The sequence below is a fragment of the Leptonychotes weddellii genome, chromosome 16 (assembly GCF_054177405.1).
Source record: "Leptonychotes weddellii isolate Sample4059 chromosome 16, ASM5417740v2, whole genome shotgun sequence".
NCBI classification, from domain to species: Eukaryota; Metazoa; Chordata; class Mammalia; order Carnivora; family Phocidae; genus Leptonychotes; species Leptonychotes weddellii.
In genome coordinates this window covers 48,519,203-48,541,782 of record NC_138384.1, presented here as the reverse complement: position 1 = coordinate 48,541,782, position 22,580 = coordinate 48,519,203, and the positions used below count along the sequence as shown (strand labels likewise).

General features: G+C 58.8%; 2 protein-coding genes across 2 annotated transcripts in view; one reads left to right on the top strand and one right to left on the bottom strand.

Annotated features, from left to right (window-relative positions):
* Positions 1 to 482: 482 nt before the first annotated feature.
* Positions 483 to 15,935, top strand: PPP1R12C (protein phosphatase 1 regulatory subunit 12C). The gene is made up of 22 exons (XM_081807932.1): positions 483 to 518; positions 566 to 696; positions 785 to 903; positions 6,253 to 6,412; positions 9,362 to 9,506; positions 9,608 to 9,682; positions 10,934 to 11,007; positions 11,084 to 11,211; positions 11,559 to 11,632; positions 11,886 to 12,044; positions 12,125 to 12,192; positions 12,832 to 12,915; positions 13,146 to 13,236; positions 13,581 to 13,664; positions 13,751 to 13,811; positions 13,987 to 14,072; positions 14,191 to 14,231; positions 14,315 to 14,396; positions 14,581 to 14,685; positions 14,939 to 14,989; positions 15,153 to 15,203; positions 15,281 to 15,935. The coding sequence occupies exons 1-22, from the start codon at positions 483 to 485 to the stop codon at positions 15,365 to 15,367; spliced, it is 1,992 nt and encodes a 663-aa protein (XP_081664058.1). The 3' UTR covers positions 15,368 to 15,935.
* A 1,896-nt stretch (positions 15,936 to 17,831) lies between these two features.
* EPS8L1 (EPS8 signaling adaptor L1) overlaps positions 17,832 to 22,580 on the bottom strand; it is a 5,407-nt gene continuing 658 nt past the window's right edge. Inside the window, exons 2-10 of the mRNA XM_081807930.1 lie at positions 22,412 to 22,560; positions 21,720 to 21,861; positions 21,586 to 21,614; positions 19,551 to 19,677; positions 19,330 to 19,461; positions 19,076 to 19,181; positions 18,732 to 18,906; positions 18,246 to 18,378; positions 17,832 to 18,165 (exon numbers count right to left, since the gene is read on the bottom strand). Coding sequence (XP_081664056.1) covers positions 18,079 to 18,165; positions 18,246 to 18,378; positions 18,732 to 18,906; positions 19,076 to 19,181; positions 19,330 to 19,461; positions 19,551 to 19,677; positions 21,586 to 21,614; positions 21,720 to 21,861; positions 22,412 to 22,560 — 1,080 coding nt within the window. The 3' untranslated portion in view covers positions 17,832 to 18,078. The remainder of the gene's footprint in view (positions 18,166 to 18,245; positions 18,379 to 18,731; positions 18,907 to 19,075; positions 19,182 to 19,329; positions 19,462 to 19,550; positions 19,678 to 21,585; positions 21,615 to 21,719; positions 21,862 to 22,411; positions 22,561 to 22,580) is intronic.

Genomic DNA, 22,580 nt, shown 5'->3' with positions numbered 1-22,580 from the left:
GGGGCTGGGGGCCTGGACTCCTGGGTCTGAGGGAGGAGGGGGCTGGGGGCCTGGACTCTTGGGTCTGAGGGAAGAGGGGCTGGGGGCCCAGATTCCTGGGTCTGAGAGAGGAGGGGCTGGGGGTCTGGACCCCTGGGTCTGAGGGAGGAGGGATCCATTACTGGAAGCCCCGTCCTGTTGATGGGGACTGGGGTATATCATATCTAACAAAGTACCATTCAGGATTTCTAAACCTGGAGAAAAGTCCCCCTCTCTTTATCCAATTCCTGTGTGTAGGAATTTGGGTGTCCTGTTGTCATGGTCTCTGCTGAGCTCCAGATGCCCAGCTGACGACCTAACCTTTGGGAAGACAGGGGTGTCATAAGTAGCTGGGTGGGTGAAGGGGCCTGCAGGGGTAGGGCTGGTGCCTTCCAGGCTCTGTCCCAGGGACATCAGGGTCTTTCCCTTGAGTGTCACAACTGCTTGTCCCCTGGATCTGTCTCATGGCCCCTGCGGGAGTCCTGTCTGCTGGGCACAAGGTGTGTGGGTGGAGCAAGGGCTGACCGCCGTGTCCTCTGCACCCCAGGCCTGCATCGATGAGAACCTGGAGGTGGTGCGCTTCCTGGTGGAGCAGGGTGCCACGGTGAACCAGGCAGACAATGAGGGCTGGACGCCCCTGCACGTGGCTGCCTCCTGTGGTTATCTGGACATCGCTAGGTAAGGCAGGGGTGGGTATGTGGGATCCCATGGGGGCCGGAGCTCAGCCCCCTCAGCCCTGACCTCCCTACGCCACCCCTGCCCCCAGGTACCTCCTGAGCCACGGGGCCAACATTGCCGCTGTCAACAGCGATGGGGACCTGCCCCTGGACTTGGCCGAGTCGGATGCCATGGAGGGGCTGCTGAAGGCGGAGATCGCCTACCGAGGTGGGCCCTGGGTGCTGACTGCGGGCACAGGGAGCAGGCAGCCGGGGCTCACAGGCCAGTGGCTCCGCGTCCTGGGATTCTCTGACTCTCTGTGCTTCGGTTTCCTTTCCTGTGCAGTGGGGGTGTGAGTCCTGTCCCCAGGCTTGCTCGGGACATGAAGTGAGTGATTCTGTGCAGTGCTTGGGTCACCGCTGGGCACAGAATAAGAGCCCAAGCCGCCAGTGACCCCCGTTGCCACTTCACCCCTTGAGTAGGTGAGGAAATGAGGTGAGGTTTGTCTGGAGGTCCCTGGGCGAGATTGTCTTCTTGAGGGCGAGTGGAGGCGTGCAGGGGTCCTGGGGGATTGGCCTTGCCACGCACAGGGTCAGTGCACCCCAGTGGTCTTTCGTATGGCCCCGGACTCCCCGAAACTTTGCATATGGCCACAGTCATATTTCGAGAGAGAACATGTGTTGTTTCTAGCACGTTCTCAGAGGGGCTTGCGACCAAACGTACTCCCCCCAGAACAGCCGTCTGGGACCAGCTGATGCGTGGGGTGTGTGGGGCAGGCTGTGGCCTGATGGATCTGGAAGCAGAGAATACAGGTTGGGGGTGTGGTCCGGGTTTGGCGAGGCAGCCGTTGAGGTGTGAGTGCAGGGTCTGGGGGTCTGGACGGCCATGTGGCAGGTTCAGGGCGGCTGCTGTAGGGCAGGCCCTGGGGCGTTGAAGGTAACACCCAGATCCCCGGCTTGGCTTGGGCAGGTTAAGGGAGGGCCCCGTGGGCTGGGCGTCTGGGGTCAGGGCGCCCTGCTTTGCTTAGAAGGGGGACTGCACAAAGCTAAGGCAGAGATGAGCTTCCCAAAGCTTCAAACTTGGAGAAAGGTTGGGGTAGTCTTTGGGGAGTGCCCACGTGACCCTCACTGGGCTTCGCCGGGCGTTTTAGCAGCTCTGTGGAGATGTGGTGCGTAGCCCATATGGTTCTCCGTGCAAGTGTGTGGTCCGCCGGTCTTTCAGTGCGTTCAGTGTGGTGTGTCCATCAGCACGTTGCTTTACAGGGTTTCAGTCATCACCCCACTGCCCCCGGCCCTGGGAGACCACTCAGCTCTCTGTCCCCATGCGCTTGCCCGTCTTGGATGTTTCGTACAAATGGAATCACGCGGTATAGATTGATCGGTTTGTCTCGTTTTGGCACATCTGCAGTCACTCTGCCTCTCCCCCTCCCCTCACTCTACATAAATAGCTCCCCCCCTCCTTCCTCCCTTCCCGTTTTCTTCCCTTCCTGGCTGCCTCCCTCTTCTTTCCCAGCCATCTTGAGAACATGTTGCAGACGTGTTCCCATCCTGCTGTGGGAGCTGGTGTCTCCTCCAACAAGGACACGGGATGTCACATTGTTACTCCTCTGTCGGCCTTGGGACCTTGAGGACCTTGAGGCTATGCTCTTACTGGCTACTTGTGGCCTCCCCTCCCGTTCAGGCCCTCCTGGAGCCATGCCCTGCCTGCCCTTGGTCCTCATGTCCCCCAGCTTCCCCTCGCCTTCCTCACCCTGCCTCGTTTACACAGCGTGTCCCTCAGCCTGCACTGCGCGGCTGCTTCTCCAGGAGATTCAGGTCTGCATTTTTGGCAGGAACTTCCTCAGGGCGTCACTCCGGAGACAGGCGCTGTGTGTCTGGCCCGTTGCTGTTGACGTTAGCCTTGAACCCCATGGAGAGGCACTGGCCAGGTGACTCCACTGTGGAGGCATCTTCCTTCCTTTGTGATTAGAAGTAGTCTGCAGGGCAGTGCTTGGCGGCGGCTGCCATGGGAGCCCCTGCAGCCTGGCTCAGGCCACCGAGGCGTTCGGACAGCCGCGTGCACAGCAGCACTGTTCACAGTAGCGAAAAGGTGGACGCAGCCCAGGTGTCCATCAGCGGACAAATGGATAAACGATATGTGGTATGTGCATACAGTGGAATAGTGTTCAGCCTTAAAAAGGCAAGAGATTCTGACACACGCTACAGTGGGAACGAACCTTGAGGACATGCTCAGTGAGGTAAGTCAGGCACAAGAAGTACAAATACCGTATGATTCCACTTACGTGAGGAATGTGACTAAAGCAGTCACATCTGTAGAGACAAGAAGTAGAACAGGGGCGCCAGGGGCTGGCGTAGGGGGAAATGGGGAGTTGCTGTTTAGTGGGGACTGAGTTTCAGTTTTGCTAGGTAAGTGTTCTGGAGAAGGATGGTGGTGGTGGATGCACAATAGTGTGAACGTACTTAATACCACTGAACTGTGCATTTAAAAAGGGGTTAAGATGGTAACTTTTATGTGTATTTTTACCACAGCCAAAAAAAAAAAAAAAGAATTTATGGGCTTTGTAACTGAAGTCCAGGAATTAGGCAGGCTTCAGGCATGGTTTGATCCAGGGGTACAGAGTCAAAACTATCACTGCACTGGACTCTGCATTGACCTCATAGGCAGATTCTCTCAACGGGGTACGTAGCACAGCTTCCAACAGCTCAGGCTGATACTCCAGCTGAACCAGAACTAGACTTCCTCAGTTGTCTGAGCTGCCAGCCCTGAGCCCGTCACTGGGGCAAGAGGGATGGGTGGTTAGGTCTGGTGACGTGGCCACCTGCGGAGCCCCGCCGTGGGTGCAGTCACGTTGGAGCTGTGTGGGATGGACGCAGGGTGAGGATAGTGAAGACGTGACAAAGGAGGGACAGTAGATACCAGCAAGGCCAGCAGCAGCCCCGACATGCTGCGGATGCTGCCCCCAGCCACAGGCCAGGCCTCGGGGACACAGTCCGGCCACCGTGTCCTGTGCACACAGCACCCTCCGGCCACTTTGCCCACGGGGACGCAGGACTGGGCAGGAGGGGAGCGTCTGGCAGGCCCTCCCGCCCCAGGATGAGAATCTTGTTAGCAGGCGTGAGAGGCGGGGGCCGGCACCAAAGGAAGAATGGGTAAATCACTGATCGGTAAGTGCATGATCTGAGCAGGGCTGGCAAGCTCTGTCTGTGAAGGACCACACAGGAAACATTTGAGATGTCGTGGGAGGTACTGTTGTGTTGCCACGGTCCCCCGTGGCTGCTTCCCCACTACAGCTGGCGGCATGTGTAAGTGGTGGGCATGGCTGTGTTCCAATAAAACTTTATTTATAAACACAGATGCCTTCCACAATCGGCAGATCTTAGTGACAGGAAGTAGACCTGTGTTTGCCAGGGGCTGGTGGTGGGAGGTCCAGGGAATGACTGCTTCGCGGGTACGAGGTTTCCTTTTGGGATGATGGGAAAGTTCTGGAAATGGATGGGGGTCGATGGTTGCACATTGTGAATCTCCTAAATGCCCCTGAATTGCACGGTTTAAAATAGCAAAATCGGCACGTTTTACGTTACCTTTATCTTGCCATCGCCGTAACAAGGTAAAAAACCAGACAGGTTTGCCACCCCTGGTCAAGAGCTCCATCAATAAACACAGGCAGGTCTCACCAAAAGACAGATTGCAGAAGGATGTGTATGAACATGCTGAAGGATACTAACGTTGAATAAAAGGTCAGCAAGCCCCACCCTTCCCTGCCCAAGGAAGGCACACGCGTCTATAATAGGATTGAAGGGGATTCCCTTTAAGGAAGTTGTGGGATGAGGAGTGTCCCTGAGTGCCCAGCACTCCCCTGGCCTCTCCACCCCCGCCTGGGCCTCCAGGTGGGCCTTCACCAACTAAAGATTCCTTGAACGGCTGCCAAGCAGCCGAGTCCCTGCCAAACTGGAGACCCAGAGGTGCTCGCGCAGGACGTAAGGCCCGAGTGCCCAGGTGCCACCAGGTGGCGCAGCCGTGCCCCTGGATCTCGATGGCTTCCTGCTGCAGTGGGCCGCGCACTCTGGGATCCCGTGTGTAGACTCAGGGCAGAAGTTTACAGGATATATAGTAAGGATAAAGCCAAATGCATGTTCACGAGAGCAAGTTTGTGATGGTGGTGACCTCGGGGGCCGCAGGGAGCAGGTGAGATCGCTGAGGGGCACACGGGGTGTGTGTTGTCTCTGTCCTATTTTAACGTTTTAAACCCAAGTGGTGGTACCCTGGAGCTTTTTTGCCAGTGCTGTCCAGTGGAAAGCCAGTGTAAGCCATGAGCATAAATGAAATTTTTTGAGTAGGTGCAGTTAAAATAGTAAAAAGAAACAGGTAAAATTAATTTTAATAATATATTTTCTTTAACTCCATATGCCCAAGATGTTATCATATCAGCATTAACCAGTATAAAGAAAACTATTCAGGGGGCGCCTGGGTGGCTCAGTCGGTTAAGCATCCAACTCTTGATGTCAGCTTAGGTCTTGATCTTGGGGTTGTGAGATCGAGCCCCATGCTGGGCTCTGCCGGGTGTGGAGCCAACTTCAGATTCTTTTTCTCCCTCTACCCGGCTCGTGCTCTCCTCGCTCTCTCTCTAAAAAAAAAAAAAAAAAAAAATCTATTCATGGGTTTTTGCACGCTCTTTTCCCCCCCACACATGGAAATCCAGCGTGTACTTTACGTTCACGACACATCTGAGTTCGGACTAGGTACGGTTCATGTGCTCAGTAGCTGCGTGTGGCTGACGGCTGTTGAGCAGGACGGCTGAGCTCCATGCAGCACTTTGTTGAGTATGAGATATTGCAGTTGGAAAAGCGGTAGACACCAGTCAACTTGCAGGAGAAAGATGAGACATTCCCTGGAAATGACCATGTTTGACTTGTGTCTCAATGGTTTATACCGTGCACACTGCGGATTCTCGATGATGGTCAGCAGATACTATTCCAGCCTCAGGCTGCCTGTTTCGATCCAAAGTCCACTGACGTGCAAAGTCATAACTTGCCTTTTGCATCCACAAATACAGTACAACTTTTCCAGGAAACCAAAGGAAATGGTGAAAATGACCAATGGAGAAGCATGCTGGCCTCTCACCAGCTTGTCCTAGGTGACAGCATGGCTGTGAACAGGAGTTAGCTCCAGGGGAGGAAAGAAGCTGTAACCTCAGTGACTGGTGGCTCCTGGCTTGGTTTGCCCTACTCACGGGTGACAGAGATGGTCGCGACAAAGTGCGTGAAGATGCAGGGCTAAGGATTTTACTGGTGATGCTAGGGAGAGTCAGATGTCATCAGACGCTGGGTTTGCTCTGTAAACTTGAGGTTTTATACTTAAAGATAATGATAAAGGTGGCACTTTGGTTGAAATGGGAGAAGGCCTGCGATCTCCGTTCTCCCCGCTCCCAGCAGCGACCTGGAACCCAGGTGGGGAAATCCAGGTCCTCCGAGTCCCAGAGGAGCAGGCCGACTGAGAGGGACCGGGCAGGGCCGCAGCCCCATGCCTCCTGGAGCTGGAGGCGTGAGTCCCACCTAATGCCCCTTCTTGTCCTCCCAGGTGTGGATGTGGAGGCGGCCAAACGGGCCGAGGAGGAATTACTGCTTCACGACACCAGGTGCTGGCTGAACGGGGGTGCCATGCCAGAGGCCCGGCACCCCCGAACGGGGGCCTCTGCCCTGCACGTGGCCGCTGCTAAGGGCTACATCGAAGTGATGAGGTGAGCTGGGCTGGCGTAGTCCTCCCTTTTCCCTGCTCTTTGCCTTGGGCCCATGTGTTCCTTCTCTCAGCCTTACACCTTCCTGTGGATTTTTTAAGTTACGTATGTAGGGTATTTCCCTTTAAATACAGCTTTGCCATGTCCACAGGTCCTGATGTGTAGGCTCTTCACTGTCATTCAGTTTAAAACATTTCCAGCTTGTAGTCTTTTTTCTGTGACCCATGGATTATCTAGAAGTATGTCGTTAATTTCAGATGCATGGGATTTTCTAGTCATCGTTTCATTACTCGTTTCCTGGCTTGATCGCACTGTGCTTAGACAGCAGGTGCTGTATGATTCCAGATTTCTGAAATCCTCTGAGGTTTGCTTTATACCCCAGTACGTGTGAGATGGGAAAGAGCCGTGCTGTCAAGTATAGCGTTCTATATAGGTTATTAGGCCAGCTTTGTAGTTGTGCTATTTAAATTCTCTGTATTCTTAGAGATTTTTTTTTCCACCTGCGTACTCTGTCAGTTACTATGAGAGGTGTAAAAAAAAATTTTTTTTAAGATTTAATTTTTAAGTAATCTCTGCACCCAGAATGGGGCTCAGATTTACAACCCTGAGATTGAGTCGCATGCTCTACAATTGAGCCAGCCAGGCATCTCCTAAAATTTCCTATTACGCTTGTGGATTTTGCTTGTTCATCCTTTAGTTCTAGCAGTCTTTATTTCTGTATTTCAAAGCCAGGTTATCTGGCGCGTATGTATTTTACATTGCATGTATTCAAACAGCGCATGTTCCTCACCTGGGCCTCGTCTGTGTTTGGCTGCCTTACCCCTTTCTATTGGGGTGGTTGGTTCCAGTTGTTATCCTCAGACTCCCTCTTCTCTCTTTGTGATTTATACTTTATTTTTAGTCTGAAAGTGGAGTAGGGATGAATCCCTCATCTCTGCTCACTTCTGTGTTGGACTTTTAGGCAGGTCTTCCAGTGAGGAGTAGCTCCAGGCTCATGTCCTAGTTCCTCACCTGCTCTGAAAGTAGAATGCTTTGTCCTCTGTACTTGCAGCAAAAGATCTGGTCTGATGCTCGTGGACCGCGTTGGGCACCTGCCCGTCTCAGAGCTAGTCCCTGTGGCAAGGGGGATGGGATACTGTAGATGGTCAGGCCCAGTCATGCGCTTAGCCCTTCCCTGTTCTGCCTAATGGCTTCCACCCCTGAGTCTCAGGTGGCTGCTTCACCTCCTGCCATCGCATCTGTATCCCAGACAGCAGAAAGGAGGAGAGGGCAAAAGGAGCAAATGTCAGTTTCCTTTTAGAAGAACAATCCAGGAGGGACATGCACACTTAATGCTGACACCCCATTTGCCAGATCACCTGGCATTTACCTGGTATTACCACCATCCCAGTTACTCACCTGGCCACTCACAGCTGCCAGGAAGACCGGGACATTCCTCTTCAGTCAGGTGACAGTGTGGCCAGCCGAGAGTCAACATTGTTACTAACAGGAGGAGAGTCCCTATTTGGGGGCAGCCTCACTCTCTGCCCCAGAACTGAAATGCTTTGGATGCAGACATATTCTCTGAGTCTCATTTCATTACTGCCCCTCAGATTGGCTTCTATTTACAACTAAACCCATCAACTGCATTTTTAGGACAACGTAACTGACATTCTCCTCATTGGAGATGAATGACAGAGTAGAGGTGTGCACTTTGCAGTTATTTGATGTGATTCACTCAGCACTGACTTACGGAGCACCTGCTGTATGCCAGGCCATCTTTTAGGGCTGGGGATACACGGGCCAATGGGACAGGTCTGGGCCCATGTGCAGCCCCCAGCTTCGCTGGGGAGACAGGTGAGCAAGGAAGCAGGCCAGATCCGAGGGCCCTGAGTGCATGGAGGGGCTGCCATTCTCCACGCTGGTGACCTGGGGCTGGATGACTCCAGGTTCATCGTACGTCATTGAGCAGCATCCCTAGGCTCTACGCTGGGTGCCAGGAACACCCCCACCACAGTCATGACAACCAGCCATATCTGGGCATCGCCGAGTGCCCCCGGGCGGCCAGCACTGTCCCTGGTTGAAACCACGGGCCTAGAAGGATATAAATAGGGCGGTGGGAGGAGTGAATGGCATGAGCTCTGGCCTGGGGACAGCTGGTGACCGACCACGTGAGCCTCCACCCCCAGACAGAGGGCCGAAGGGGGGCGTCCTTGGGGAGATAGCGGGCGCCCAGTGTGGCTGCAGCAAGTGAGCTCCGGGGAAGTGAGTCGCGAGGTCAGCAGGGCCACACAGGGGTGCTTTGATTTGAAAAGCCTCCTTAGTAAGTATCTCCTCTCGCCATCCTCTCACCTCGCATTAGCTCTTTCCCGCTGACACAGAGCCTGATACCAGCTGTGCACAATTGCCCTGGGCCTGTAACCCTGCCTTCCCCCAAAACCTGTGCTCTGAGATGCTGATTATCGTAGACTCATCAAAGCCAGGCTTCCTCAACCTCGCCGCTCGTGGCGTTTTGGACCAGATCAGCCTTTGCTGTGGGGCCATCCTCTGCACTGTAGGATGTTGGTAGGATCCCTGGCACGCACCCCCAAGTTGTGACAACCAGCAACGTGTCCAGACACTGCCGGGTGGTCCTGGCGGGCAGTATCGCCTTGGCTGAGAACTGCCACCCTCAGCCGGCGGGTTCCTGGACCAGTACTGCCCCGAGGCTGCCCCTTCTGGGGCCTCAGTCATTTCACAGGCTCTGGGGCTGTCTGTCCCACAACCAGGGGTGACAGTCCAGAGAGTGTACCCTCTCCTGCAGGTACAAGGAGCAGGGTTCTGGAGGCCACCTGCTGGCCGGGGGAGGGGCTCTTCACCACCTGCCTGGGATTGGTTCAGTGACGTCATGGGTCACAGCGCCGCGAGCCCTTGTCAGCCGTTGGTGCAGAACCCCTGTCTTGGTCCTTGACTGTAAGCCTTCCTGGCCCCCAGACTGCTCCTTCAGGCTGGCTACGACCCGGAGCTCCGGGATGGGGACGGCTGGACCCCCCTGCATGCGGCGGCCCACTGGGGTGTGGAGGATGCCTGCCGCCTGCTGGCTGAGCACGGTGGGGGCATGGATTCGCTGACCCACGCGGTGAGGGCCAGGCTGCTTGGCGATGGGGGGGAGTGAGGGTGGGGAGGGCCCCCCCTCACCTCCTTCATTCTCTGCCCCCTCTCTTCCTCCCCCTCCATCAGGGGCAGCGTCCCTGTGACCTGGCTGATGAAGAGGTGCTGAGTCTGTTGGAGGAGCTGGCCCGGAAGCAGGAGGATGTGAGTCTCAGGCGCGCCCTCCCTCCTGGCAGCCCGCCGAGGGAGGCCTCCCTGCTCCTTCCCAGCTGGTGACAGTCAGGAAGAGGAGTTGGGGGGAGGGGATGGGGTCTGGGGCCCAGTCACACCTTGGGATACAGATGACGATTATCTGTCCCAGGCTCAGGCTGGGCCTCATCAGCCCTGGGATGCAGCCCAACCAGCATGGAGCCAGGCCTTGTTGCTGGAAAAATACAGAGTGAAGGGATGAATGGCCTGGACTCTGTGCTCTGAATCACAGCTCTGCCATGGATTTGCTGTGTGAGCTCGGGCTGGTCACTTAACCCCTCTGAGCCTCCGTTTCCTCACCTGTAAAATGGGGATAATGGTGTGTGCACCTTTTTGAGGAGTTGTGTGGAGCATATGCTATCCTACAAGGAGTATGTACGTTACTGAACAAGGACATTTAGAACGCTGCTCGGCAGATGGTAAGCCCTGTTGGTAGCAAGCAGCATCTCCTGGGGGCCAGGCCCTAGCCTGGAGCTTCCCGTGAGTGGCAGGTAGATGGACACAGATCTCTCTGTTTAAAGGTTGGTCATGGTTCTGGCTTGGTGGTCAGCTTCTCAGACCCAGGGCACGTGCTCGGGTTTGAGGGAACGGCATGTGCCAAGCCTGAGGCAGGGGAGCCCTGGGACAGGGGCACACCCGAAGGACCTTGAATGCCAGGCTGAGGAGCAGCGTGAGGCTGAGGGTGAAGATGATGGGGCCACAGCGGGGTTTGTAGAGGGTGAGGCAGGGTCAGCCCTCGGGGAGGGGGAGAACAGATCTGTATGCGCGTTTCCATCCTGGAGGGGAATCCTCCCGCACATGGGGCTTGCCTGGATAGGCCGGGGTCGGGGGTGGGGGGGGGGCGGGGAATGACTGGCTGTTCTAAGGAAAGAACTGTTGTGCAGAGGCTGGGCCAGTGCCCAGCGAGCCGTAGAGAGGAGGCAGGGGCTCCTGGGTCTGAGCACCAGGCCAGTGTCCCTGGTGAGCAGGGCACCCTGGGAGTAAGAGGGGACGAGACCAGAGGTGGATGTGAGAACTCGAGGGGCCACATGCCGCACAGCCATCTGCAACACACTCCGATGAGCCCACAGACCCTCCGTGCCCACCCCTGGAGTGGAGCGTACTGCAGCTGGAGCATCCTTGAGCTTAGACGAGCAGAGCTGTGTGTGCTGGCCCTGGACGCTGGGGCTGTGGGGCCCTCCCAGCAGTCTGCTTTCTCCCTTGCAGCTGCGGAACCAGAAGGAGGCCTCCCAGAGCAGAAGCCAGGAGCCCCAGGTGCCTTCCAGCAGCAAACACCGAAGGTAGTAGGCGGGCACATGGGTGGGTGGGCTGGAGTCTCCCAGGGCTTGGACCCCAACACCCTCCCCTTCCCACCAGGAGCTCCGTGTGTCGTCTGAGCAGCCGAGAGAAGATCTCCCTCCAGGACCTGTCCAAGGAACGCCGGCCTGGGGGTGCAGGGGGGCCGCCAATACAGGACGAGGATGAGGGAGAAGAAGGCCTCACCGGTGAGGGGCCAGTCTGGGTTTCTGAATCTAGGAAGAGGAAGCTGGAGCCTGGACTCCTGGGGTTGGGGAAGGAGGGGCTGGGGGCCTGGACTCCCGGGTCTGAGGGAGGAGGGGGCTGGGGGCCTGGACTCTGGGTCTGAGGGAGGAGGGGGCTGGGGGCCTGGACTCCTGGGTCTGAGGGAGGAGGGGGCTGGGGGCCTGGACTCCTGGGTCTGAGGGAGGAGGGGCTGGGGGCCTGGACTCCTGGGTCTGAGGGAGGAGGGGGCTGGGGGCCTGGACTCCCGGGTCTGAGGGAGGAGGGGCTGGTTCTGAGAGGCAGCTGGTGTCTCCCTTTTCCTACTCCACAGAGCCACCGCCTCCAGAATCCAGAACTGTCAATGGAGTGTCTTCCCCACCACCCCCTAGCCCTCAGGGCCCCATGGTGAGTCTGGATTCCCTGGATGGTCATGCTGTTTTGAGAGGGCAGGGAGGGATGCCAGGAGCCTGCAACCCCTTCTCAGGGTATGTAGGGTGAAGATTAGTTTCCAGAGTTCCCGGGACCAGCTGAGTGGTTTTTTCTGGCCGCACCCTCCAGGGGCTGATGGGAATTGCAGTTTGTGTGGTCCTTCTGGGGTAACACTTGAAGTCTCTGGGAAGGATGCTTTCTCCGTAACTGAGACCTTTCTCTTCCCCAGCCCCCAGAAGGGGCCCCTTTCTCCAGGCGCTTTGGCCTCCAGAAGACGGGAAGCTCTGGTGCCCTGGGTCCCACAGACGGGCGGGGGGCCGAGGGCACCCCTGGGGCTGGGCTGCAGCGCTCAGCTTCCTCCTCTCGGTTGGAAGGGACCTCTGTTCAGGTGAGTGGGGTGAGGGGCAGGGGACCAAGCCCTGCCTAGTCGAGGAGAATGTCCTCTCCCATCTTTGTCTCTTTGCACAGGCCAAGGAGTCCCGTCTTGCCAGAATTACGCCTACACCCTCCCGTAAGGTGCCGGAGCCCTCTGCCCTGTAAGTACCAACCCAGGGCCTGGGCCTCTCGGGGTGGGGGGCAGGTCTGGGTTACAACCTCTTCAGTCCCTTTGCTCTGTGGGGTCTCTGCCCCGACCACTCTTTGCCTCCATTTTCCTTCTGGTGCATCAAGTAAAAGCTTACAGTTAAGCTTGTAAGGACACAATGACATGACCTCCTGTTGCCTCTGTCTGCACCTCCCCCTCACCTTTCTGACACAGGCATGCTCCTGCCCCTGGGCCTTTGCAGCCCCCTGCCTGGCCGCCTGGCTTGCTTCTGCCCTTCCTCAGGTCTGTGTGTGTCCCCTTCTGGGTGAGGCCCACTCTGACCCCCTGCTCATGCTATGTCTGCACATGCACGCCCTCCCACCTCCTGTCAGCGCTCTGTTTCTCAAAGTCCTTTAGCCTTCCGGCGTGTTATATGGTGTACACGGTTTTTTATGCTTATTGTTTGTTCTGCATCTTTTCTGTTCATACTTGACTCATCGGGGCAGAGATAATTTTCTTCTGCTCACTGCTGCATTTCCAGCACCTGCCACGTAACTTGAGCTTGAGTAATAATATTTGTTGGATGAATGAATTCACACAGGTTTGAGATCTCCAGGCGCCCTCCCTTGGATAACTCCACTCCTCCCTCCAGGATTCTGGAGCCTGAATCCCCAGTGAAGCCCAATGTCCCTGTAGCCTCTACAGTGCCCCCAGCTGACTCCCGGGACCGGCGGAGGTGAAGAGGCAGGGGGTGGGAAGCTCTTTCTCCCTGGCTGGGAAAAACTACATGGCCCAGGCCTGGGTCCTCAGGGCCCCCGGCAGGCACTCCCTAGGGGGGAGTTTGTCCCAGGGTCTGCTATGAGTTGACAGTCCTCTGGCAGAACTTAGCTTCCCTGAAGGGTGTCAGCCATGGAACGGGAACAGGGCTCAAAGGAACCCTCCCTGAAGTTGGGACCTTTCACTCAGGTCCTACCAGATGCCTGTGCGGGATGAGGAATCTGAATCCCAGCGGAAAGCTCGCTCTCGCCTCATGCGCCAGTCTCGGAGGTCCACACAGGTGTGGGCGTGGGCTGGGGCCTGGGCTCCTGGATCCTGGGAAAAGGGGTTGGGGCTCGAACTCTTGTGGGTCTGGGAAGGAGAGGCTGGGGGCCTGGACTCCAGGGTGTGAGGGAGGAGGGGCTGGGGGCCTGGACTCCTGGGTCTGAGGGAGGAGGGGGCTGGGGGCCTGGACTTCTGGGTCTGAGGGAGGAGGGGGCTGGGGACCTGGACTCCCGGGTGTGAGGGAGAAGGGGCTGGGGTCCTGGACTCCTAGGTCTGAGGGAGGAGGGCCCGAGGGCTTGAACTCAGTCCTGAGGGGCTGGGCCCTGAGCTCGGGGACCCCTGACTACCCCCGCACTGCAGGGTGTGACTCTGACCGACCTGAAGGAAGCAGAGAAGGTAGCAGGGAAGGCCCCAGAGCCAGAGAAGTTGAGCCTACAGAGCCTGGTGAGAGGGATCAGGTGAGCAGGTGGTGGGTGGTATAAGACACCCTGTCTTCTGATCTCTTTGACCTCCCTGCCCTTCTTCCCCAGGACCCATCTGGGCGTCCCCGAATCCCTGGGGTGGAGAACTCTGACGGCCCTGCCCAGAGAGGTGAGGTCTGCTCTCTGGGATGAGGTTCTCCTGCTCCCTGGCCTCCCCATCTCTCCTGCTGCACTATTTTCCTGGGGGTTGGGCTAGGGATCCTGACACCGCAGGGAGGCCCCCCTCCCCCCTCCCCCTCCCCCCCTCCCCCGGTTTCTGGGCTGATTCCTGCCCCTCCCCCCAGCAGAGGCGCCTGACGGGCAGGGGCAGGGACCACAGGCCGCCAGGGAGCATCGCAGAGTCGGCAAGGAGTGGAGGGGGCTTGCGGAGGTGAGGGGTGGGGCCCAGGCCCGGGCGGGGCGAGCTGGGCTATGGGTGGGCCTTGGAGGCAGGGTGGTGGGCTAGACTCCCCTCCCGGCATCAGGCTGAACCCCACCTCCGCCCGCAGGGGGAGGAGGCGGAGCTGGCCGACCGCAGCCCAGAGTCCAGGTACGGGGTGGGCCGGGAAGGGTTTGGGCTTGTCTGTCGGGCTGCAGAGAGCTCCGCTGACGCCCCGCCCACCTCCACCCCAGCACTTCGGAGCGCGGCCCCTCACCTCGCCGGCAGCGGGACCCCGCGCCAGCATCGGACGAACCCGATGGAGGCTTCAGGAAGGTTCGCAGCTCCACCCCACCGTCGATCCAGCTGACCCGCAGTCGGCCTCTGTCCACCTGCCCTTCCACCCTCTGTGGCTGTGCCTGCCGCATCCCCACACCCCGCCCTTCCCGGCAGCCTCACTGAGCTGCGTGCGGCCGGCAAGCCTGACCCTGTCCCCCCCCCCCGCCCCCGGCCCCCCCAGCTGTACTCAGAGCTGCGCAGTGAGAATGAGAGGCTTCGGGAGGCCCTGACCGAGACCACGCTGCGCCTGGCCCAGCTCAAGGTGGAGCTAGAGCGTGCTGCGCAGGTGAGGCGCCGAGGCCCTGGAGGTTTTCCGCGCTGGCGCAGCGCTGGCCCAGGTGTGCCTGTGCCTGGGCTCAGGACCCCTGGGGTGGGGGGCCGGGCCTGCGGGGCGTGCTGGGACCCGTGGGGGTGGGGCTGGATGATGAGGGATAGGGCCCGAGAGCCTGGACGGCTGTCCCTGTCCCCGCGCTGGTGTCCTCCCTCCCGGTCTTTGTGGTTTGGATGTTTGAGCCTTGTGCTTCTTCTGTTCTCGCCAGAGGCAGGAGCGCTTTGCAGAGAGACCAGCCCTTCTGGAGCTGGAGAGATTCGTGAGTAGGAGCACCTGAGGTGGGGGCCCATGTGTCCCCAGTCTTACATACCCATGTGGGTCTGAAGAAGGCCTTCTGCCCTCTCCCCACCCTTCCCAGCCTTACATGATCGCTGCCCCCCCTCCCCCCAGTCCCTGGGTCTCATGTCTACCATTTATTCCAGGAGCGCAGGGCCCTGGAGCGAAAGGCCGCCGAGCTCGAGGAGGAGCTAAAGGTGAATACTAAGGGGGTGCTGTGGGCAGGGGGTTCCACGGGCCCAGGGCCGCCCGGCTGACCCCTCCCCTCCCACAGGCCCTATCCGACCTCCGGGCTGACAACCAGAGGCTCAAGGATGAGAACGCAGCCCTGATCCGTGTCATCAGCAAACTCTCTAAGTGACTCTGGAGGAGGACCTTCCCCCACACCCGTATTTATACAACTGCTTCTGCCACACGCATCCCTCCCCCTGTGTGAGCACGAGTGATAGGGCTCCCAGGGGCTCTCGGAGAAGCCATAGCCTCCCTTCGGGGCCTCCAGACTGTGAGGGGAGTACAGAGTCCCCAGGAGCCAAGGGGGGCCCCCCCGAGGCCGGGATGGAGGCGAGAGGCCGAGCCAGGTAGGGAGACGTTGCTGAGGGGGGCTCGGGGCTGGAGGTGGGACCAGGGAGGAACCGAGGAGCAGGAAGTGCCAGGACCAGTAGCCAGGACCACAGTGACCACGGAGGTCCCCCTCTCACGTGTGATGCCACCCCTCTCACCCCTCCCGTTCCTGAACAGGGATCCGAGAATGTGCCAAGAGTCCCGCCCGCCTCGGCCAGGTGGGCCTGTATATAGGGTCCGTGTGCAATAGGGAGGGATGTCTCTATTTTTTGCTGCCCCCTCCCCGCCCACTGTCAGGGGTAGGGGGAGAAGATATTTTCGAGACAAAGCACAGGCACCACAAATAAAAGTCGTGAAGTTGCCACACAGTGACTGTGTCCCCAGCTGGGGGGGGGAGGGGAGCGCAGCACTTCCGTGTTCATCTGTGCTCGTCCAGGGGGGTGGGGTGCCAGGGGGTGGGGGGGGAAGGCTTTCAGGAGAGTGGCCAGCTGGAGCCGTGGCCTCGAACCAGGGCTGACAAGGTCCCCGAGTAGCCTGGGGCAGGGCAGGAACAGTCAGCTGGCTCAGAGGCCAGGGCTCCTGTCAGGCTTGGAGCTTGGCTCTTACCCGCAGTGCTTATGAGACAAATTTGAGCCAGTTGCCAACATTTAAAATTTGGGCTCATTCATTTTTAAAAACCCTAGAATTCTGGCTTTTCTGGAAATAGGACTGGGATAGTAGGAGCTCTTCAGTGCGGCTGGGGCGGAGGAGGGGGCGTGCTTTCATTCCCGGTCGTGTTCTTCTTTCTAGGCCCCGTCCTACCTCCTGGTGATTCCGTAGTGAGGGGAGTGGTAAAGACCTGACACGGGGGAGGAGGAGAGGCCTGCCGTGAGGAGAGGAGGGGGTTCTCAGGCAGCGGGGCGTCTGTGTGCGTGGAGTCCGTAGCGGCCTGAGTCAGTCCCCCGGAAAGCCGGCACAGGCAGGTACTCGCAGGTGTCCGGGAAGGAGCCATGGAGGTGTTTAAGGGAGCAGCAGGGACAGTCCATCGGGCGGAGGTGTACCTGAACTGCGGAGGTGCAGGAAGCAGCCTGTGTGGCCAGAGAACTAGGAGGAGTGAGGTTGGGGAGGCGATGGCAAGGACTCGAATGGTGAGGTGGGACCTAGGTTTTAACAGGTCCCTTTGGCTGCTGCCTTGACAACAGTCCGGGGGATGACAGCGAGGGACAGAAACAGGGAGCCCCGCTGCCATGATCTCAGCAAGGAGGGGGGCGGTCTGGAAATGGTGAGAGACCGTGAGGCTCTGAATAGTGGAGGGGACAGCAGCCTGCAGGGCCTGACAGGCTGCACTGGGCTAGGACAGGGCTCGGGCCTGCCTTGTCCAACCCTGGAGCTTGGACTCTAGCTGGTGGGGGGGGCAGAGAGGGACAGAATCAGAGCTCCTGCATGCCCAGGACTGGGTCTCATCACGTCTGATTTTGGAGGGCATCGTGGAGGGGGGTTGCTTAGGTAGAAGGCGGCAGGAACTGGGAGTGGGGAGGCTTGGCAGTGGGCATCCTGGGGACAGGGAAGGGGTCACTGGACAAGGAGGAAAGGGCCGTCTTCCTAAAGCTGGGGGAGCAGCCAGTCTGAAGGAGTCTGGGATCCAGAGAAAACCCATCCTAAACCACCCGTGCTAGCTGTCTGGACAATGGGAAAAGTTACCAAAGGCAAAAAGGACGAGGAGCTGGCTGCTCTTGAGGTGGGCAGCTTCTGGTTAGGCTGTGACCTCCCAGGAGAACAGTGGCCAGGAGGCCTGTGGCACATTCCTTTGTGGCTGGGCCCCTGGCAGGTGGTAGGGGACAAAGGAAAATGGATGCTGGGAGGTGAGTGCAGGCTTCCCCCAAGGGGGTATTTGAGCTGCAGCAGGAAGGCTGACTGGCAGTTCACCAGGCAGGAAACCACTGTTCCAGCCAGCGGAAAACATGCACAACCCCGGTGGTTGAGGGGGCTTGGGGGTGTTTGGAGAAGGGCAGGACCAGAGTGCGTGGGTTGGGGTAGGGGCCAAACCTCTCAGGGCCTTAAACACTAGGCTCTGGGGCGAGGGGGGCCTTGAGGAGCCAGGGAAGGAGAGTGGGTGTTCAGAAGATCTCTCTCGAGTGGACTGGAGGATGGCCTGCTGGCCCAGAGGGGAAGAGGAAGCCCGAGAAAGAAACCAAAAAAGGTAGGGACACGTAGGTGGGGTGAGGGGCAGGTCGCTGGGCCCCCTGGTGGCCCGGTGAGAAGGGACAGCAGTTGACAAGGCCTGCTAAGAGGAGGCTGTTTATAGACTGGGTGGTGTATCACAGTGCACAGGGCACCCGAGTGTGGCCCCCTTCCCTCCCACTCACGGCCAGTCCGCTCACGCAGGAGACTCCACGGGGACGGGGGAGACCAGAGTCGGAACAGGTCCGGAGCCTTCGCAAGGACTCGATTTCCGTGGGGGTGGGGGCAGTCTGCAGACTCCGTTCTCCCATGGGGCTGCCTCGAAACTTCGAGCAGAGCAGCCGGGGATGGTCAGATAACCTCTGTTTCCAGGTTGCCTTCCACCTTCTTCTTCTGCTTCTCCATCACCGCCTCCAACTCTGACACTTTCTCTTTGTCCTGGAGGGCCGGGTGGAAATCAGAAGCCTGGCCTCCGAGCCCTGGCTGCCCTCCCAGGCCCAGGACGAGCAGCGGCTCACCTCCAGCAGCGCGCGCTGCACCGTGACCTGGCTGTACACGCGTGCCCCCTCCTCCGGGCTCACGGCTCGCAGCTCCTCCTTCTGCAGCGAGAAGAGCTGCGCGCCGGTCAGCACGCCCAACGCGTCCACGGTCCTGAGCGAGCAGTGGGGTGGGAGGAGCGGTCAGGCCCCCCAGCCAATCACAGCTTCGGCCCCAGAGCCCCACCAGTCACATCCCTGCTGCCAAACCGTTCGTCCAATCACAGCAGCATCCCTCCCCCGCCCCCCCCCCGTCGGTGCTCCACATTAGGAGGCGGGGCGTGCGCCCAGCTTTCCAACCGAGGCCGGCGTTCCCTGGCCACTCCAATCCCAACCCGGACAAACGTGCCAATCGTGCAACCAGACATACCCTCGCTTCAGGCCAATCCCGGTTCCCCACGGTCCAATCAGAACGCGCCCCCTCCTGCGTCCCCATCTTAGGGTCGCCAGCCGGCCACAGGCACTCACCCAGCGCTAAATCCCTTGGCTTGCAGCCAAGCGCGGACCTCAGCCGTGTCCGAGTGCGGGCTGAGCTGTGGCTCCGGGGCGCGGGGACCCGGGGCTGCGCGGCCGGGGCCTGAGCGGCCCTGGGCTAAGCGCGCCTGCAGCTCCTCGTTGACACACAGCATCTGGGAGAATTTCTCTGCAGGCGGAAAACCGGGAGGGAGCGTGGATTCAGGATGAAGGGTTCTGGGGCCAGAGAGGAGAAGATCTCCACCGTCCTCATGATGGGTCGGAAGTCTGTTGACTCTTTGAGCCTTGGTTCCCCTGACTGGAAAGCAAGGCTAAGAGCGGCTTCCCCCAGCACTCACCCTTCTCTCTGGGGTCCAAGTTGAGGTTATCACCACTGTCCCAGTGGGGCCGAGACAAGGTAGGAGCTGGGGCCGGCGCTGGTGGGTGAGGGGGAGTGCTGTCCTCCTAGAGAGGGGAGTCAGAAGACTGAGTCCCAGCCCCTCCACCTTCCAGAGGTCAATTTCTGAGCCCCCCCCCCCCCCCGCCAGTGCCCTTGGCACCTGATCCTCACACCCCTCCTTCCCTTAAGACCCAGGAGTCTGCCCTGGCTCACCAGGCTGCGGGAAGGGCTTTGGCTGCAGCTTCCTTGGGGCCGCGGGTGGGGTGTTAGGATATTATAGGGCACATATCCTTCCTGCCCTTGCTGGTCCCGAACCTTCCACCACTTGCGCCGGTCATCCAGGACCTGAGGGAGGGAGGAGAGGAGGGGTCACAGCCTGTGTCTGCAGCCAGGGCTGGGCCCACTGCAGCCCCTTGGCCCTCTACCCCTCTAACCTCCAACACATCCTGCTGCTTGACCGACAGCTCACTGCTGTTGCGGGCCTGGAAGTCATAATTACACAGGACCCACTTCCCTTCCGGCTCCAGCTGGGCCTCAGCCTCTGGCTCTGGGTCTTGGTGACTGTGGAGAAGAATGAGGGTTGGGGATAAGGAGGTAGCCAGTCTCACTGCCCTGGGCAGTAGGGTATTGGTGTGAGCTGGGGTTAGAGCCAAGCAGGGGTTGAGGCAGGGGCCCTGGTTAATACTGTTAATAGAGACTTGAAATTGGAATAACACCTTGAGTGCATTTTGTTCCTTGTGTACCAGGCACCGTGCTTTAAGCAATGATAGGAGTACTAACATCACCTCCATTTTACAGGTGAGAACATTAAGGCTCAGAGAAAATCACTTGCTCCCTATCACACAGCTAGAAACAGCTGCTGTTTATTGAGCATCTACTGTGCACTAGGCTCACACTTACGAAAACCCACAGTTACAACACAACGGTTAGCTTACGGTTAACTTCTAGAGCACGGACTAGGTGTCAGGCTCTGTTCAAAAACTTATATGTATTGGCTAATCTGGGTTTTGACCCACCCGTTGGTCTAACCATGAATTTGGACTCCCCTCCCCACTCCCATCCTTTCCTCCTCCACTCGCGACCCTATTATTTTCTGTTTTATGGGTGTGGGAATGGAAGAACAGGGAGATAGAGAGGCACGATGGTGTCAAGTTCACAGAGCAAGAATGAGGCATTGGCCAGACTGAGACCCAGGCAGCCTGGCCCCAGAGTCCGTGTCCTGAGTAATGCTGGTCTACCGTGTGGGCCACTGGGTGTGAACCTGAGCTCTCCCGTGGCGGCTTTTAACGGCTCGCCTGTAGAACCTTCTAGATTTCTAACTCCTCCAAGAAGGGATGATTTTCCTTTTTTCTGCAAAGAACTGGAAGCTCAGACAAGGGAAGTTAAAAGCAGGGGGTGCCAAGCCCAAGTTTCAGAAGCATGGGGAGTGGGTGAAGTTCTGCAAGACCAGGCAGCTGGGGTTGGGGGGTGGAAGCGAGATGTTGGCTCTGATCCCCCCAGTAAGAGGGACCTCAGCCCAGATCAGGCCTACCTGTGCAAAGGAGAGGGGGGGTCTTCAGGGCCGCGGCGCCCCCTGTGTGGGGCTGGCAGCTCCCAGCACGCTGTCCCTGCTGAGACTCTGCCGGGGCCCTCACCCAGACCCCCCTTCTGCTCCAGCTTTGCTGCTTTGTTTTCTTCTTATCCCACGAAGCTTCCCTCACATCTGCCCTCGACTTGCTCAAGGACCCTAGCGTCCTGGCTTCTCCATGCCCCTTCTGTGCCCCCACTGCTTTTTGGAGTCATGAACTCAGACCCCCAGCTCTTTCCTCCCCCAGAGACCCAGGAGTCCAGGTCTGAAACCTTACTTTCTCCAATCTTTTAACCTTTGAAGGCTCTCTATAGGACATTCAATGGGAACAGAGCCAACTGCTTTAGAGCCTTGGGAAAGGGAGGGTCCAGCCTCCCAGTTGTTACCTCTTTCAGAGGCCCAGAAATACCACCACTTCCTAACTTTCCCAGAAACTTGCCCCATGGCTCCTGAAGGCCCAGGTCTTCTCTGGGTCTCCAAGGCCCTAAGCACCAGACTTGAGCTCTTCTTCAAAACCCAAATGCCCAATCCCCCAGTCTCTTCCAACACCTGGGGCTCTGTCCTCTTAGGGACCCAGACGGGGAGCTTCCCTGGCCCTGGGTAATAGAACTGCCTTCTCCCAGCCTCTCAGACTTTACCCACTCCCAGCCCCCTCCTCCCTCACACCCTGGAATCCGAGCCTCCTCCCTTGGACCCCTTAGTCTGGGACCTGCCCCCTCCCCCTCCCTCCCGTCTGCCTCCCTCTCCCAGCCCCGGCCCTCCCTCGTCACCACCTCACCCACCTGTGAAGAGCCGGGGAGACAGAAGGAAAGACAGAAAAAAGGGGGTGGAGTCAGTGCCAGGAGCCCCCAGGACGCACCCCTCCTCGACCCCACCTGTTCCACCTTGGGGCCGACACTCACCCATTGACAGCGACCTGGGGGGCACTTTGCTGGGGAGAGGAGAGCAGCAGCTCAGGCAGGGCCAGACTTCGGGGTCCCCGCCCCACTGTGTCACCTGGGGGAGTGTGTGGCTCCCCACGGAGCTTTAGCCTCACCTGCTGGCGCCGCCGCTCATGCTGCAGCTGTCTGTCTACTGGGTTCTCCCAGGCGCAGCCGTGCGGGTCGGTGGCGGGGGGCTCCCAGCCGCTGGAGAACTCAGGGCTGTATGGGGATCCCTCCTCTGGGGGCAGCTCCAGCCTGCGGCCAAGGGGCTGAGGCCTCAGGGATCCTGGTCCGGCCCCGAGCCCTATTACTAACTTCACTAAGGTTTTCCCCATCCTGCAGACTAGGCGCTGTTCGAGCTCTCCTAACCTCTCTGCTTTTTTGCCAAGGCCCGCCCCCCGCATCTAAGTTCCACCCCCGACATCAACTGTACTTGCAAATACACTGATTTCACTCTAATGCTGCGTCCGGCCTCTGAATCTCCCCTCGTATTCTACATACATCCCACCTCGTCCCCTAAGTCCGGCTCTGCTCTCACCCCCCCGCAGGCTCGCTGCCTCCAAGCGCAGACTGCACCCCTTTCCCAAACCTACAGGCCAGTCCTTTCCTGGGCCCCACCCCTCTCCTCTAGGACCCGGCTTTTTTGTTGGAGTTGGGAGTTCTGGTTCGGTCTGAAACCTCTCCTCCCCACGAAAGTCTGCCCTTTCCTCCAGTCGGGTCCCGGCCCTTCAGCCTCAGCTGAGCCCAGCATCCCAGCCTCTAAGTCACTGCGCCCCTGCCTCCCAGCCCCCCACCCCTGCCTCACCCCGGGCGGGTCCACGAGTCCCCCAGCGAGGTCCAGAGCGCATTCTCACGTGGGGTGAGGTGGTCCCGCAACAGTGCTACGGCCTCGGACGTCAGGTGCGGCCGCCGCACTTCACTTGCAAACTGGGGGCCGCCCGACGAGTCCACGACCTGCCAGGGGCGCAGGAGTG